Below are 17,366 nucleotides of genomic sequence, written 5' to 3' on the forward strand. Positions count from 1 at the left end.
TCTTCAGAGCAAGAGCTTGGACACCAGGAAGAACAGGCTGTAAGATGACTAAGGGTTGTTCAGTACCCTTACCCCAGCTCCATTCCAGTTCAACTGAATCTTGTTCTGGGATTTTTACCCATCTTAAGGCCAGAGGATTGGCCAGAGTATGAGTTGGAGCTGCTCTGGGAACTGAAAAGGGGGCAGCAGTTTCCCTGGTTTTAGCCAGGCACTCAAGCCTGTTATCACGGCCCATACACAGTTCAGACAATGTGCAATTAGACATTTAATAAATGTTTTGATGAAAAAGGCTTCCAGCTGAGGTCCATTTCTTGGCAAGAAACAGGTACCGGTTTTCCTAAAGTTCAGATATATGACCCAGGAGGATACCCCCACCTGAAGGCCCACAAGGGCAGAACCAGACTTGCCTATTGAATTTTCGGCTTGAGTTGGGTCCTGAGGTCTCCATGGTTCTGACATGGTTGGCTAGAGAGGGACCTGCCCACTACTCCCTACCGCAATTTACATAGGGAGCCCTAGAAATGCTCAGCCCTCAAACAGTCACTGTGGGATAGCTGCCCAGGAACCTGGGGAGTCTGCCATTTTATTGCTTATGGCTCCTCCTATGGACTCTGAACTTTTCTTCCATTTTCCAGCCATAAAGATATGATAGTTTCTGGATCCCTAGGATTTCTGGACCTTCTTGTCTGACCTAATTTCTGTCCAACCTCTTCTATTCCTTCCTTGCTTGCTTTCCCTCCCTTCCTCCCTCCACTCCCTCCTTCCTCTCTAGCTGACCAAATGCAGTTCTTGGATCTTAGATTTCGCTGATGATCCAGTTTTCTGTCTCCCACATTTTTCCTGCTTCCGTCGTGCTGCTTTTCCAGATCTAGTTCTCAAGCTCTTATCTGTCTCCCTTTCCCATCACCAGCTTTTTAGTCACCCTCCCCCTCCCCTGCAAACCTCCACCTTTTGTTCTCAGTGTCTAGTCAGTCCCTGAAGGAGAACTTTTTACTCTTTAAGGAATTAATTGCCTCCTTTTTTCAGTATAGAGGTAAAAATGAGACCCCAGAGTCCTAACACCCAGTACCTTTCTCCCAACAGTTTAACCAAACTTGATTTGCTTTTCCCCAGATTTCATGGGCTTGCACCTCTTTCCTCCCCAGCCAGTCTCCTAATTAAAAGAGCATCCAGATTGCAAATTACAATAATAAAGGGACCACATTTGTCTTTCTACAGGGAAAGATCTCCAGATCCTGTGTGGTTGTGGGGTTTGATGTTGGGATAGTTGGATTTTGTTTTTGTTTTTTTGGCATGGGCGGGAGAGACGGAGGTAGTTGTCAAGAATAAGGGACAAAGTTTCGATTTGGTCAAGGCACAGGTACCAGAAGACAACCCCCCAACTGCTACTAAACTGGCCCCTTTTCTCCAGCCCAGGTATCCTGAAGGAGATTCTTTTTCCCCCCTCCCATCCCAGACCCTCAGCTCCGGGTTAACCGCAGCTGCTGAACCTCCCCAAACTTCCCACCCTGAGGTGAGACAAACGCTGAATACCAGAGGAATCCAGCCACCCAAAATATGCTTAGGAGGAGAAAGCCTCCCACATCCCGTCCCCTGGGTCCCCCCACAGCCCCCTGCTCCCGGCCATGGCCTCAACCCCTGCAGATGGCAGCCTGCACCACAGAAAGACAACTTAGGGCTTTTTTTTTTTTTTTTCCCTCCAGCTCGTTGGCTGTAATTGGATTCAGGCTGAAACAACCACGTCCCCACCAGGAAAGGAGGGCATTGGGGCGGGGGCGGGGCGCGGGATAGGCTGCGGGAGAAGGGAGGGACCAGAGGAGAGAGCAAGAGAGGGCTCCCGACCCAGTTCGCCGACTAAGCAGAAGAAAGATCAAAAAACGGAAAAGAGAAGAGCAAACGGGCACTCTCAAGAACAATTCCCTCTTTTTCAAGCCAGCAGCGCTCTAGGAATCCAAATTCAGTGCCTCCTGAAGACAAAGGAACCCCGAGGGAGAGGCGACGCGACCCCAGGGCGTGGGCCCCGCCACGGAGCCCGCACGGCTCTGCTGCCCCGACGGCCGCAGACCATGTCTCCCGCCCCACGACCCGCTCGCAGGCTGCTGCTTCCCCTGCTCACGCTCGGCACGGTGCTCGCCTCCCTCGACTTGGCCCAAAGCAGCAGCTTCAGCCCCGAAGTAAGTGAGCTCCTCCGGCCCTTCCCGGAGTCGCGCCCACCGGGGAGACAAGCTCGAGGGTCTCCAGGGAACGGCCCCCATTCGGAGAAGAGGGCTCTCGGGGTCTCGGCTACTCTGGTCTGCAGGATCCCCCTCCCTTTTTCTTTCCCTCCTTATCTCCTAACTTGCAAGTTAGTCGAACTCTTGACTCCCTGCATCTTCCCCTCTCCCAGACTTTCTATCCTGTTCCTTCCTTTCCTTGGAAGAACTTTACAGCTGACATAGACCCCCATTCCCCAATTCCCCTGGGCTCTGAGCGCAGCTCTGGAACGTTTTGGGAGCCAGATAAATATTTGGAGTGCGCTCAAACCCCGAGCTGTCCCCGTTTCTTGTCATGTGCGCGTTTGTTGTTTCTTCAACTTTCCAGCTCTTCAGCGCTCTACCTCCCGCGCGCCCTCCGCGGGTGCCTCGGCGGCCAGGGAGGTCGCGCGGACGGCGCGGAGCGGCTCCCGGCCCCCCGTGCTTTGGCCGCCCCGTCCCGCCTCCCCGGGACCCCCACACACGCATCCTCGGCCAGGTGGGGTCAAGGGCGGACGAAGCGGAGCGGTCCTGTCCCCCACCCCTGCTTCCGCAAGAGGACCCGGCTGTGCCCGGCCCAGAGCCCTGGCGTCGAGGGTCGCGGGCTGGCGCCCTGGCCGCGTTTCTGTACACACAAAGCTCTCCTTGTGAGCCGGGGGCTCGGCCAGGCCAGCTCCTCCTCCCCTCGTCGGCGCCTTCAGGCCCTTTTTTGTTGTTGTTAATTGTTTTTCTGTGTTAATTGCAGGAAGACTGGGGGCGTCCTACGGGGAGTGGGGAGAGGGCCTGGCCCAGGGCGCCGGCACATCCCTCGACTGACTCTGGTGACCCCCACCCCCACCCCTGCCCCGGCGCTGGCCCACCGGGCCCGGGAGGAAGCCGCGTGGGAGTTGTCTGAGGAGGTTTTTCCTCTCTCTCTCTTTTATTTTGGGGTGAAGGTGGGAGACGGATTTAATCAGTTTCTTATTTTGGGCCATCCCAACCCACTCTGCCAGGCGAGGACCTGGGTGCGGTCGGGAGGGGCCGGGAAGGGCCCGCGAAGGGGGGAGGGGATCTGGCCTTGGCTTCCTCCGCCCTGGTCTCACTCCCGGATGAAACTTCTCCAGGAAGAACACACTCTTTCTGTCCCTGAAGGGATCTGGGACTCACTGGAAATGTGTGCCCCTAGGAGTCGGGTTCGAGGACCCATAGTGGAGAGCTCAGAGACCAGGGAGAGTGCAAATCTGCCCGGGGTTGGGGGGTAAATCTGACTGACTGGAGTCTTCATCTGAGGCCTGAAGGGGAGAGCGCCTAACAAAAGGAGCCTGGGCATCTAGGGGCTGCCCACTGCCAACTTCCCCCGCCCTGCCTGCCTTCCCTCCCCTGCCCTGCCAGGCCCCCTAGGGGAGGGGCGGCAACCCTGGCTCTGTTTAAAGTGGGTCATGGGCAGCCCCAGTGCCAGAACCACCATTTGCTCATGGGCCATGGAAGAGTGGGAGGCAAACGAAGGGAGGAGGAGGCCCAGAGGCTAAGATCCAGGGCCTGCTGTATTGCCAGAGATCCCCCAGCCCTGCCAGGACCCCTGGGCCAGAGCTCAGAGGGGTTTCCTTGACCTTCCCCTGGAGAAATATCTTGCACCCCTCATTCCTCAAGGCAAAGCCAGGAGACTGAGTTCTTTGACCCAAAATAGTTGCTCCCTTGCCAGGCCAATCTGGAGGGAGAGGTGGGGCACCCCAGGCCTCAGGCAGCCTGTCCCTACCACCAGGCCCCCCACAGTCCTGCATCAGCTCCAGGACTACCCTCTCCTCCCCTTGGCCTGTCTGGTGCTCAGCCCTTCCCCCACCCAGCCGCAGACACAGAGTCCTCTCTTCTGTGGTTCGGACCTCATAGTCTTCTCTGTGGTTCCTCCTTTGCTCAGAGCCTGCCCCTGTAAGAAGGAGGAAAGAAAGCTCCTGCGTGGGAGGAGAAGAGGGATGGATGCACTTGCCTTCCAGGCGTATGGCTCTCTAGACTCTAGGGAAGCCCCTTTCTTGACTAACCTCCATTTCTCTCTATAGGGTGTGGGGTGGAGGTTGTGGATGTGAAAATTTAGATCTGTCTGTCCTGGTGGTGTAGTGGTTAAAAGCTATGTCTGCTAACCAAAAAGTTGGCAGTTAGAATCCACCAGGCACTCCTTGGAAACTCTATGGGGCAGTTCTACTCTGTCCTGTGGTGCCGCTATGAGTCGGAATTGACCCGATGGCAACAGGTTTGGTTTTTGGTTTTTTACCAGTCAGCAGTTCGAATCCACCAACCACTCCTTGGAAACCCTATGGGGCAGTTCTACTCTCTCCTATAGGGTCACTATGAGTTGGAATCGACTCCATGGCATTGGGGTGCCTTCTTGAAGGATTCATCAGGGAGAGGGATTTATCCTAGAGATCCTCCTGGATGTGGTTTCTCCCCACCTTTCTGCTACTCTTCCTTCTGTCGGCCGTCCCTAGAAAATTCACTTCAGCTTTGCCCTCTGAAAGTTGAGGGGGCCTGGCCTCAGTCCCACTAACTTCAGCTCTAGGAGTAGGTTACTCCCATCCTTCCCCAAAGCTGCTCTCCCGCCAGGGGTCATAGGCCTGGAGTGTATCTACCCTACAGGTGAGGCTAGGGGTAAAGGGAGTTTCCTGCATACTTGCGCACAGGCTACAGCAGGCCTCCCACAGGCACTGGCTATGGCATCAGCCAGCACAGGTCAGGGCAAGCCCACAGCTCCTGGAGAGCAGCCCGGGAGGAGAGTACCCTGCTTAGGTCCCCTCTGGCACACCAGAAGTTAAACTTCACGGCCTCCGATACCCATGAGGAGGGGCTCTCAGAGCCCAACAGTGCAAGGGCTGTTCAGGCCAGGCCTGTTGGCTGAGAAAAGGCTGGGTTGTTTACACCCCAGGCCCTGACTCCCATCAGCCATGGGGGATCACTTCCCAGAACTGTGTTGCAATTCCTGCCCCTGTGGGCTCAGGTCCCCAGTCAGCTGCTCCTGAATCACCCCCAGCCTCAGTGCAAGGTCACTGCTCTTATACCCAGGGCCTGGAGGTACAGGGCCTCATGAAAATCCATCCTGACCCTGGGCAGGGAGAATGGGAGATACAGCACCCAACAGCAGTCTACACCCCTCTGCCCTCTATCCTAGGCAACCTGCAGCCCCACTCTAGGCTCCTTCAGAAGGCAAAGCCGGAGCAGGGACCAGAGCCATCTGGGTAGTGTCTCCCTATCAGAGAAGCCAAATGTCCTCATATTCCATAAGCAATCTGGCTCATTTTACTTCTAAGGCTTTAAGAAAATACTCAGCTGTCCTTACAATAAAGGCTGGCTTTTTCCCTCATGGGGTTTTGCAATATGCATACCTTTCAAATACCAAAAACCCAACTTTAATTGAAGGCAATATGCCAGCCTTTATATTATGAACAATGTACAACATACCTGAAATAAAATACAGTTTTCAAGCCTCCCTCACTCCTTATCTCCCACTCCCTCTCTGGTTTACTGAGAACCTTAAACAGGCCTTTAGTCTCATCAGCCTTAGGTCAGATGCTGTTTGAATGGGGACGGTTGCAGGATCCCAGCTCAGGCTGAAATCACACCTCTTGCCAAATCCAAAGGCTCCAGCTTCCCCTATCAGCATCCAGCCTCAGCCCTAGCTCCTCTCCTTTTTTAAAAGATCCCAGCTGTGAGGGTCCTAGATGCACCGGCACCCCTGTCCCAGGAAGGCCTCATGCCAGGGCCAAAATTGGAGCCCCTCAGACCCTGAGCCTGCCTGTCTGTGCTTGCCCTCTACCATGGGCACAGCCCTTTACCAGGTGGGGTATATTGTATTTGCAAGAACACTGACACAGAAGAGAGAAGCGCTAGAAAGACTCACAACCCTGATAAGACAACCTAGAACTCTCAGTTAAACCATCAGGAGATCTATTCTCAAGAGAGCTACAGCCAAAGTCCAAAGCTTTGTGGCTCCCCACCCCTGTTTGAGCTTACTCCAAGGAGTAAGCCATGCTGTGGCCTGCAGCCAGAGCTCAGGTCCAGCCTGGGAGACCCATAGGCTCCTGCCAGGGCCAGGCTAGAAGCCCACTGCCTTTCCTCATCAAGCAGAGGGTGCATGTCAGGTACTGTGGGGGAGGCAGAGGCTCCCTGTGGGCCACGTGGGATGCTCCAAGGCAGACCTCTTTCCTACAGGCCTGGCTACAGCAGTATGGCTACCTGCCCCCTGGGGACCTGCGTACTCACACACAGCGCTCACCTCAGTCACTCTCAGCTGCCATCGCTGCCATGCAGAAGTTCTATGGTTTGCGAGTGACAGGCAAAGCTGATGCAGACACCATGAAGTAAGTGCTAGACCTTGGCAGGGATTCTTCTGCCCCAGCACACACACGCACTCATGCACACACCACATACACACACACACCTACCCACCCAGAGATGTTGCTACCTGAATGCCTGGCCCTTGCCCTCCAGAGCCTATCCCCACATGCTGATCTTGACCCTTTCATATTCATCCTGGCCTCATAACCTTGGCCTTTGCTCACAATGACCCTACCCCTACACCCAGTGAACCCCACCCCACACTGACCCTGTTCCCCGATGTTCCCCCTCTCCCCTGGAAACCTTTCTCTTTCATATCCTGTACTGACCCCAATCCTCTACCCACCCCAGGGCCATGAGGCGTCCCCGCTGTGGTGTTCCAGACAAGTTTGGGGCTGAGATCAAGGCCAATGTTCGAAGGAAGCGCTATGCCATCCAGGGCCTCAAATGGCAACATAATGAGATTACTTTCTGGTGAGTCCAACAGGCAAGCAGCCTTTCTCACATCTGGTTACCCTTCCTTACCAGCTGTGCTTACACAGAGGCACAGAACCTCCCTGTCCCCTCACCTCTGTTCTGGGAAAGCATCCTTGGGAGTGGGGAAGAAAATGGCTGTAACCCTGGTGAGAAATGCACCCAGTGGGGGGTGTGCCTCAGCACCAGAGAGCCAAAGCTTGGGGGTCCCCCAGGCCCACGGTTGGTTCTTGAGACAGGCATCATGAAGCAGCAAGAAAAAGCCAGGTCAGGCAAAGGTGGCGGGGCAGTTCAGTCAGACCTGGGAGAGTGCAGGGAAGAAGAATTTTGCCCCTTGCTATCCTAACACCCCCATCCTCTCCCCACGTGGCTGCACCTCAGCATCCAGAATTACACCCCCAAGGTGGGCGAGTATGCCACATTCGAGGCCATTCGCAAGGCATTCCGCGTATGGGAGAGTGCCACACCTCTGCACTTCCGTGAGGTGCCCTATGCCTACATCCGTGAGGGCCATGAGAAGCAGGCCGACATCATGATCTTCTTTGCCGAGGGCTTCCATGGCGACAGCACGCCCTTCGATGGCGAGGGCGGCTTCCTGGCCCACGCCTACTTCCCAGGCCCCAACATTGGAGGGGACACTCACTTTGACTCTGCTGAGCCCTGGACTGTCCGGAATGAGGATCTTAATGGTGAGCAAGGGAGCCCTGGGACTCTAGCTCAGGGAGAGCCTGCGATCATCTATAGGGGTGTTCTCCTCCCTCTTAAAACCTCAAACCTCAAAATCTCAGGGCTAGAAGAAACCACAATGGTCTCCTGGTCTGACTTCCAACCAAAACTGGGATCCTGTCTTGAGCTACTTAGTCTGATCCTTTCTTTCACCTACTAACTGCCTACCCAGACAAAGACTTCAAAGCACCCTTATTACCCACTTTTCCAGGCAAATGTCATGGCTAGCTTCTGGGAGAAACTGAGGCCCAGAAAGGGTCTCAGCATCCCTTAACACATATCTTTCTGAGATCCTGCCTCAGAATACTCTCTCATCTCCACCCAGAGGAGGTTGCCGACTGGCTTTGTGTTGGTTGCCAATCGTGAGGCTGAACCTCAGGATTTGGTTACTTGGGTGGGAATATGGCAGGCAGGCTTGGGTGTAAAACTGAAGCCTCAGGTGGGAAAGCAGGGAATGTGAAGGAGGGGACCCAAGCCAGGCCATGATCGTAACCATCTCTACCCACTCCAGGGAATGACATCTTCCTGGTGGCTGTGCATGAGCTGGGCCATGCCCTGGGCCTCGAGCATTCCAATGACCCCTCAGCCATCATGGCACCCTTTTACCAGTGGATGGACACAGAGAACTTTGTGCTGCCTGACGATGACCGCCGGGGCATCCAGCAACTTTATGGCAAGTAATCTACCCCCACACCTGCTCCTTTCTCTCCACTGGTTGTACCTACCTGGTCTCTCTGGTCTGTGCATTTTTTCCCTTCCCCATGCTTGTTTCCCGATCCTGCATAGTCTCCTCCCACCATCCACCCAATCCTGCTTCCTTTAGCTTCCACTTTTGACCCCACTTTTCTGTGTTTTCCCTGCTAATTACCTCAGCTTCCCTCAGAGGCCCGTTCACACCTTTCCAAGCGTGTTGTCTACCCATCTGTCTGTTCTTCTGTCCCCCTCTGCTACCAAGTCTGAAATGCCGTCATGTTTTCTGCCCCAGGGAGTCAGTCAGGGTCCCCCACCAAGATCCCCCCTCAACCCAGGACAACCTCCCGGCCCTCTGTCCCTGATAAGCCCAAAAACCCCACCTATGGGCCCAACATCTGTGACGGGAACTTCGACACTGTGGCCGTGCTCCGAGGGGAGATGTTTGTCTTCAAGGTGAGAGAAGGAAGAAGTTGGCTGGTTTGGGGGACAAGGGGGCTCTGTGGTCGGGAGGCTGGGTCAAAACGGCAAACAGCAACAGGAGGACTAAACCAAAATCAGGGCACAAGGACAGTGGGGGACCTTTGGAGACTGAGCTACAGAAGGTAATGTACTCCTCTTCCTGCCCTGATTGGCTTCCAGGAGCGTTGGTTTTGGCGGGTGAGGAATAACCAAGTGATGGATGGTTACCCAATGCCCATCGGCCAGTTCTGGCGGGGCTTGCCTGCATCTATCAACACTGCCTACGAGAGGAAGGATGGCAAGTTTGTCTTCTTCAAAGGTAACCAAGCATCCCCCTTGGTCTTTGGGGGTGGGGAGAGTCTCCCTAGAGGAGCTGATTCTAGTTGACTCTTTCAAAGACCCTAGAGCCCAAGTCAGCCCAGATCCTACCCTTCTCTGTCCTCCCAGGAGACAAGCATTGGGTGTTTGATGAGGCATCCCTGGAACCTGGCTACCCCAAGCACATTAAGGAGCTGGGCCGTGGACTGCCTACTGACAAGATTGATGCTGCCCTCTTTTGGATGCCCAACGGGAAGACCTACTTCTTCCGGGGAAACAAGTAAGACATCAAGCCCTTAACCCCAGGCCTCCCTCCTCAGAACCCCCTCCCCTGCCACACACACACATACCACACACACACACCACACACACACACACGCGCGCGCACACACATTTTCCTCAATTTTGGAAGAAGATACACTTCACCCCTGAGATATTTCCCTGGAAAAGGAGCTGGCTGAGCCTCTGTTGTTGCCTAGTAACAGGCAGCTTCCAATGAGTGCTCAGTGAGTAGGATGTGACCGGGTCACTATTTCAGACCTGGTCATTTGATGCCTCCTGCCCCCAGCCCTGTGCCTCCACCCCAGCAGCCAGGCACTGTCATTAAGGGCTGCTGGTGGCTCCTTACTGCCTGGGCCCTCCTTCCCACCCCCACCTTCTGGCTCTTTCAGCTGCAGGCCCTCATTAGTCAAAACCCCTGTCCCCCACCCTCTCCACAGCCACCCTTCGCCCACTGGTGAATTCAGCCTTAGATCCCACTATCCTTGAAAGACATGCCTAGTGTCCAACACTTCCCTCCCCCTCCCCCAGGTACTACCGTTTCAATGAGGAGCTCAGGGCAGTGGACAGCGAGTACCCCAAAAACATCAAAGTCTGGGAAGGAATCCCTGAGTCACCCAGAGGGTCATTCATGGGCAGCGACGAAGGTGAGAGGGGCAAGAGGAGGTGTCCACTAGGGGAGGATGGGATTAGAGAATTCAGGAAGAGCAGGAGGAAAGCCTGAGAGTATTATGTGGGAAATAATGATGATGATAATGGTGGGGTACTTTTTTTTTTTTTTTTTACTCACCACCAGCCGGGCACTGTGCTCAGTGCTTTACTGGCATGACACCCTTCATCCCCACTGCTCTTCCAATCTGGCACTACAGTCATCCTCGTTTCACTGCTGAAGAAACTGACACTCAGAGAGGTTAAGAGATTAACTTGACTGGTGCTCACATTAACATATTCCTTCTGCCCCTCTCCTCTCTTTGGCTCCTCTTCTGGACCTTGCCCCCATCTATTGTCTTCTTTGCCACCTTCCTCCAGTCTTCACTTATTTCTACAAGGGGAACAAATACTGGAAATTCAACAACCAGAAGCTAAAGGTGGAGCCAGGCTACCCCAAGTCAGCCCTGCGGGACTGGATGGGCTGCCCATCGTCTGGGGGCCGGCCAGATCAGGGGACTGAGGAGGAGACGGAGGTGATCATCATCGAGGTGGACGAGGAGGGCAGTGGGGCAGTGAGCGCAGCCGCTGTGGTGCTGCCTGTGCTGCTGCTGCTTCTGGTGCTGGCAGTGGGCCTCGCCGTCTTCTTCTTCAGACGCCATGGGACTCCCAAGCGACTGCTCTATTGCCAGCGCTCCCTGCTGGACAAAGTCTGACCCCCACCGCTGGCCCGCCCACTCCTACCATGAGGACTTTGCCTCTGAAGGCCAGTGGCAGCAGGTGGTGGTGGGTGGGCTGCCCTCACCCGTCCCAAATTCCCTCCCTCTAACCCCGCCGTACCCTAATTCCCTTCCCTTGACCCCTTTTTTCTCTCTGTCCTCTGACTGGCCTCTCCCACCCTCACCCTATGTTGCTTCTTTCCTAGGAGTGTCGCCTGGGGGCTGAGCAGGGGGGCCCTTTCAGTCCCTGCCCCTCAGGGGAACCCTGTAGCTTGGTATGTGTCCAGCCCCAACTGAATGTCTTGGGGGCTCTGCACTTGAAGGCAGGACCCTCAGACCTCGCTGGTAAAGGTCAAATTGGGGCCATCTGCTCCTTTTTCATTCCCTGGCATACGTTTAACCTCTGAACTCTGACCTCAGGAGGCTCTGGGCACCCCAGCCCCACAAGCCCCAGGTGTACCCAATTGGCAGCCTCCCACTACTCTTTCTGGCTAAATGGAATCTAATTTTGTGTGGCGGAGACCCTGAAGGAGTGTGAAGGGATTGGGGACTATCCAGCCACCTTAAGACTTTGGGAGCAAAACTTAGCAGAGGGTCTTTATTGATAGGTCAGCCCACCTCTACTCCATAAAGATCTGCTTCTGCCCCATCTACCCCAGAGAACTTCCAAGGAAGGAGCCTGAGCCATTAGGGACTAAACTGGGGCTAGAGAAACGCTTGGCAGCCTTACCCCTCTCAAATGTTAGCCTTGGATGGGGATTTGAAGGTTGGAGGAGCTCCCAGGCTAGGGCAGGCCAAAGGGAGAGACCCGGTGGGTCTGGCACCCTGGGGGTGAGCCTGAAGGTCACAAAGGCCAAGAAAGAACCATACTTAAATGCAGGCAACTGGGGCTGGGACCCAGGGGCAGAGCAGTCAGAGGGAACAGAATGGGACCAAAAGGGTAGATGAGGAGGTACAGCAGTAGATGGCTGGGGTGCCACGGATGAGCTGTGGTACTCAGGAGAGGTCATATTTTATTGGAGCTCTCAGGAAGGGCCCTGAGAAAGGCACGCTTGCTCTTCTTTGGTCCCCTTCCTTGCTGACCATAAAGCATTGAGGGGAAGGATGGGATACCCAGAGAAATTAGCAAAGACGGCATATATGACAGGGACTGGTAACTTGGGAACCTCAATGAGAGGCCACCTAGTCTGGGTAGTCAAGGAGGTTCCCAGAGGCCTGGCAGGCTCAGTCTTAGACTGCATCAGCCAGGATGGGGTCTGGGCCTTACCTCCAGCCTCAGTAAGGGGGCAGGCGCCTGGGTGTCTCTTGGTTAGGTAGCTCCTCACTCCCCTAGCCTATCTTACCAGTGTCCTGCCCTCCCTCTCCCCCACCCAGCCTGCCTATTTGGAGTCTCCTTCGGCCACCGAAAGTGGTCATGGTACTGGGGACATTAGAGAGTGAGAGACCCTGTGGAGGGTGTGAGAGGAGGGGAATGTCAGGGGGGAGCATGGGGGGGTGGGGGGTAAATGGGGTGAACGGTGCTGGCAGTTCGGCTAAATTTCCGTCTTGTTTTTTTTTTGTTTTGTTTTGTTTAATGTATATTTTTATTATAATTATTATATATGAATTCCATTCAAATTGTTCCTTTTTGTTAACAAGGGGCATGGGGAGGGGAGGGGGAGGGGGGCAGAGGCATTTGACCCCAGGAACCTGCAGGGCGGGGCTGGGTCAGTGCCCTCTACGGACATCTTTGACCTTGTTCAACCTTTCCACAAAGAATAAACCATGTTTCACATTCTTTGTATGGCTGCCGGTCTGTGTAGGGGTGACTAGGGTTTGGTTATGAGGGGAATGGAAAGGGGGAGCCTCGTCATGAGTGGTGTATTCCATGAGATGGGGCTTTGGTATTTTTCATAAAGGAATATGTTTATTCTTGGCGAACTGAAGGTTTTGGGGGCCAGAGTGGAGAGGAGGGCGTACCCCATTGTGGCCGGGGATTGGTTGACAGAGCTCAGCTGCTCTCCCCTCAACCTAGAAAAGGCTACCTTTGAGACCCAAGGCTGCCGAGACAAGAGGAAGTGGTCAAACTGGGGCCACTTGGAAAATCTTCCTAAATTGCATTACCCTGTCGTGTGATCTGGCCACAGACCCTCGGTTCTCTTACGCCTCTCTGCCTGCCACAGGGGGATTCCCATGAGCATATTCAGCCTCATTCCCCCTGGCAAGCCCTTCACCCTCAGTCCTTGGGACCTAAGCCTTTTCCAGGCAGCAGAGGGTGGGGCCAAAGGAAAGAGAGAAAAGCTTACCCCAGGGCCCAATAAGGAGCAGCCTGCCTCTGACAGAACAGGGGGTGTCAAGGAACCCAGTTGCCCAGAAGTGCCAGGTTGGTCAGTTTGGAAAGGCAGATTAACAAGGCTTTGTTTCCTCTTTTCTTAGAAACTGCTGTCCCAGACAGGGTTCCCAGGCTGGGCTTCCTCAGAAACTACCCTGAGTGAGGAATCGCTCCGTTGCTGAGTCAGCTCAGCTGGAGAAGAGCAGCCTCTTTTCCTCGCTGCACCCCCCAGCCCCGCCTTCTTGCCTCAGCCCAGCCCACTCCGGGCTCTGGCCCAGGCCCCCTCCACAGCCAGACCCTCAGAGCCCTGGCCACACCTATGCCAGTGGGTCTATCCAGCTGCTATTCAGGGCTTATTGGTGTGATTGCTTTGGCAGAAGGGGTCCCCACCTTCCTGCCAGCCAGGAACCCTGACCCCACGCCTGGCCTCCTGTGCTGCCCCTGCCAACAGCTGTTTGGCAGGGCCTGTGAGTCTCAGTGCAGCTGGACACCGCCTCCCATCACCCTCACTGAAGATGGGACCCTGAGAAGCCAGTATGGGGAGTCGGTGTTTGGGGGTTGGTGGGGTCTGCGCGTGTGGCAGAGAGCTCAAAGATGAGCTCATGGCCCCATTGTGTTTTTGTGGTCCACATCTGGAGGCAATTACAGATGTTATCCAGTGGGAGTTCTGCAAAACACAGCTGGAGCCAGTGGAGGAGCCTAGGGAGGGGGGACTGCCAGAGGGAAGAGGAGGGGGAGCCTAGGGCTCCCGCGACTGGAGTGCGGTTTCCTCATCACGAGGAAATTGTTTGGCCCTGATTCTGGAATCACAAGATGCTCTGTGAAGCCAAGGGGGAGAGATGGGAATGGAGGACCAGAGACAAAGCGGGAAGAGGTGAAAGATGGGCCCCACAAGCAGGGGCCCTGGGGAGCAAGGGCCACAGGTTCCCATGCTTGGGCCTGCCCCAGTCTAGCCACCACAGTGAAGCTGCCTGGCGGCCCTAGGAGGTCCCCTAGTGCTAACAAGGCCCCACCAGAGGGAACCACCTGGGCCGGGCTGGGTTGAGGGACAGCAGAGGGCCCTGTGGCTCCAGAGAGACCTGCAGGCTCTGTTTTCGCTGGCCCTAACCAGCTTTGTCCATTGGGTCTGACCCAGTTTCTATGGTTCCAAGTTCCTTTATTCGAAAGCAGCACATGTGAGTTGGAGCAGCCAGGAGGGAGCCAAAGGGAATCTGCAGGAGGTTTGGGCAGAACCCAGGGAAGCAGGATGCTAAGAAGAGGCTGGACTGGGGGCAGGGGGGTGAGGAGGGGCAGTGCTCTGCCCACCATTGCAGATTTGGAGGGGAGAGCCTCGGATTCCCCTGTCATTGTCTCCTGTTCTCCAGGGCTCCAGCCACCAGCTGGGCCCACGCCTCCAGGGCTGCCAGCCAGGTGCTAGGTCAGCGGGATGGGAAGGAAAGAGAAAGGGAGATCTAATAGGCACCTTGCCTTCCAGAGCAGAGGGAATTGGGCAGAGAGACCCTCACCCCAATCTGGCCGGTTCTGCCACTTCTTCACTGTCCCTCCCTTAGGGCCTCTTCTCCCTACAATCTCCAGTCCTCTTTCCCCTGTGTAAGGAGCTCTGGTGGCTCAGTGGTTAAAGCGCTCAGCTGCTAACCAAAAGATAGTGGTTCAAAACCACCAGTGGCTCCACAGGAGAAAGATGTAGCAGTCTGTATCAGTAAAGATTTAGAGCCTTGGAAACCCTATGGGGCAGTTCTACTCTGTCCTATAGGGTTGCTATGAGTTGGAATTGACTCATTGGCAGTGGGTTTAGGGTTTTTGTTTTCCCCTGTGTATCCCTACTTCCCTTTTCAGCAAAAGGGAGAAGGGGCAAGAAGCTTAACATTTACTGAGATCCTCACAACACCCCATGACACAGGCACTAACGTTGCCCCCATTTTAAAGATGAGGGAACTGAGGCCCAAAAAGGTAAATGACTTGCTTAAGGTCATCCAGCTCGTAAGTCCAAAATTCAAACCCAGGTCTGTCTGTTTTTTTTTTTTTTTCTATACAGGCAGATTCTGACAGGTCTCTTGGATGTCTCTTCCACTGGGGGCCCTCTGTAGCCGGGTGTCCACCTGATAGTGTGTTCTGGGGACCTGTCTGCAACTGTGTGCTTGCCTGTTGTGCTATGTTTTTGTCCCACAGCATCGGCACGGGGGATGGGAGTGCAGGGGAAAGGAGCTTTTCCTCAGGAATCTACTTTGCCAGGCCAGCCCGTGGGCCCCCTTCTTGACAGGAATAGGCACTCTGAGGGGAGGAAGAGACAGCAAGACTCAGAAGGCAGAGGGACTGAGCAGGACAATGGCATAGCTAGGAGAGGGGTGCAGGTGGTAAATGGCCGTAGGAGGGCCTGAAGGAGGGGGAGACCTGCAGGGGGTCCCCCATTGCCTATGGCCCCAACAAAACCCCGGTAAAGGCTGTCCCACTGTCCTACAGACCCTGTACGCCTTCCTACCCACCCCTCAAATCTGACTTTACCTCCTTCTGGAGACTAATTCCTGCACACCTGGCCTCACCCCTGGGGGTTCCTGCCTTCCTCCTCCCTGACAGACTTGGGAGATTTGGGAGAGCCAGAGCCTGCCTGTGAGGGGGTTGGGCAGCCAGCCCCTGGAAGGGAGGCAGGCCTGACTGGCCAGAGGCCACCTTCCAAATGAGCTCACACACATACTTTCCACCCTGGCCCAGGGCCGCTGGCTGAGCTCCTTCCAGGCCAGCCTTTCCCAGCCAGGCCCAGCCCCCTCTGTCCTACCCTGCCACACGTCCTGGCCCCAAGGCTTCCAGAGAATGATCCAGCACCCCAGGCTAGGGCTGCCACCACATCTCAAGGAAGCAGCTTCCTCTGCCTCCATACTGAGGACAGCCGCCCCAGGACCCCTTATTCCCTGGCTTAGAGGGTGAGGAGACCAGCTCTCTGCCCCCAAATACAGGAGCGGTAGAGGGACAGAGAGGCAGTAACACTGTAGAGGACTGCCGGAAGGGCTTTTGAGTGCCCAGAGTAGTTCAATGATTCAGGGCCCGTGCCAGATCTGGAAGCTGCCTCACCATGGGTCACATCCTGCTCACTCACTCAATTTCCCTTAAGGGGCACTTCCTTGACTTGGGGCAGGATGGGGTCTGGGGGCGGGGGGGCAAGTCCAGGCTGACCACAAATCGGGAAAAGACTGGTGTCTCTGAAAGACTAGCCTATTCACACACACGCGACAGGACAGGCAACAGTTCACTTTGAGCTGCGCTGTGGTCAAAAGCATCACCCTTCACCCCGGCTTCCAGAGACATGCAACACCATGTGGGAGACAAGGCCAATTCCCAGAAATGATCTCCTTGCCTATCAGTGCCTGGCTCTGTGCTAGGAGCATGACTTCCCTGACGGTATTTCCTGGGTCCAATAATACCTCCTGAGATTCTGTGAGTTAGTATATTCAGACAGACAATTTGTCCCGTTGTGGATTCCAAAAATATAGCCACTGCAAGTAGATCATATAGCCGTTGCCCGCTAAGGCAATGACGTAGGGGCAGATTAGCCACAAGGCAAGGTATGCACCAGCTTACTTGTATTTACTTATTAATCTGTAGTGTACAATTTCACATGGATTTTTTTCACAAAAACAAGTGAAATTGTGTGGTACAGATTAGTAAGTAAGCACAAGTCAGCCCGTGCATACTTTGCTTATTGGGTAATCTGTCTCTGCAATGACAGCATAGTTCTCTGAAGGGGTTACTATGATTCATAATAACACTGACCCCACCACAGCTACTGGACAAAGATGTTCTGTCCTCACTTTTCTTACAAAAGGGTGGCATGGTCCTAGGAAATAAATAAAAGGCAATCAATAAAAGTTGGTTGAATTAAATTGCCATTACCAATATTCAAGCAATATGGTAGTAGTTATACAGGTGACTACATAAGTTAAAAAAAAAATCATTGAGCTATACACTTAAGCTTAGTGGATTCCATGAACTTTACTGTGTATTTCCGACACCCATGGAAGCAGCAGTCAGGAAATCAAATGACATATTGCATTGGGCAAATCTGCTGCAAAAAAAAAAAAAGACCTCCTTAAAATGTTAAAAAGCAAAGATATCACTTTGAGGACTAAGGTGTGCCTGACCCAAGCCATGATATTTTCAGTCACCTCATAAGCATATGAAAGCTGAGCAGTGAATAAGGAAGACGAAGAAAAA

The 17,366-nt window shown here is 54.4% G+C and overlaps 1 protein-coding gene across 1 annotated transcript; it reads left to right on the plus strand.

Moving 5' to 3' along the window:
* The first annotated feature begins 1,799 nt into the window (after positions 1-1,799).
* MMP14 (matrix metallopeptidase 14) lies at positions 1,800-11,054 on the plus strand. Its single transcript, XM_064292281.1, has 10 exons — positions 1,800-2,174; positions 6,408-6,556; positions 6,885-7,007; positions 7,389-7,696; positions 8,245-8,410; positions 8,723-8,879; positions 9,066-9,204; positions 9,333-9,483; positions 10,014-10,129; positions 10,512-11,054. Exons 1-10 carry the CDS (start codon positions 2,067-2,069, stop codon positions 10,844-10,846), a joined length of 1,752 nt encoding a protein of 583 aa, XP_064148351.1. The 5' UTR covers positions 1,800-2,066; the 3' UTR covers positions 10,847-11,054.
* The last annotated feature ends 6,312 nt before the right edge of the window (positions 11,055-17,366 follow it).

This window comes from Loxodonta africana, chromosome 10 (assembly GCF_030014295.1).
Source record: "Loxodonta africana isolate mLoxAfr1 chromosome 10, mLoxAfr1.hap2, whole genome shotgun sequence".
Classification (NCBI taxonomy): Eukaryota; Metazoa; Chordata; class Mammalia; order Proboscidea; family Elephantidae; genus Loxodonta; species Loxodonta africana.

Coding starts and splice junctions, on each gene's coding strand:
- MMP14 (XM_064292281.1), top strand. CDS start 2,067: ATGTCTCCCGCCCCACGACCCGCTCGCAGGCTGCTGCTTCCCCTGCTC. Junction 8,880..9,065: donor GGGAGATGTTTGTCTTCAAG/GTGAGAGAAGGA, acceptor ATTGGCTTCCAG/GAGCGTTGGTTTTGGCGGGT. Junction 10,130..10,511: donor ATTCATGGGCAGCGACGAAG/GTGAGAGGGGCA, acceptor ACCTTCCTCCAG/TCTTCACTTATTTCTACAAG.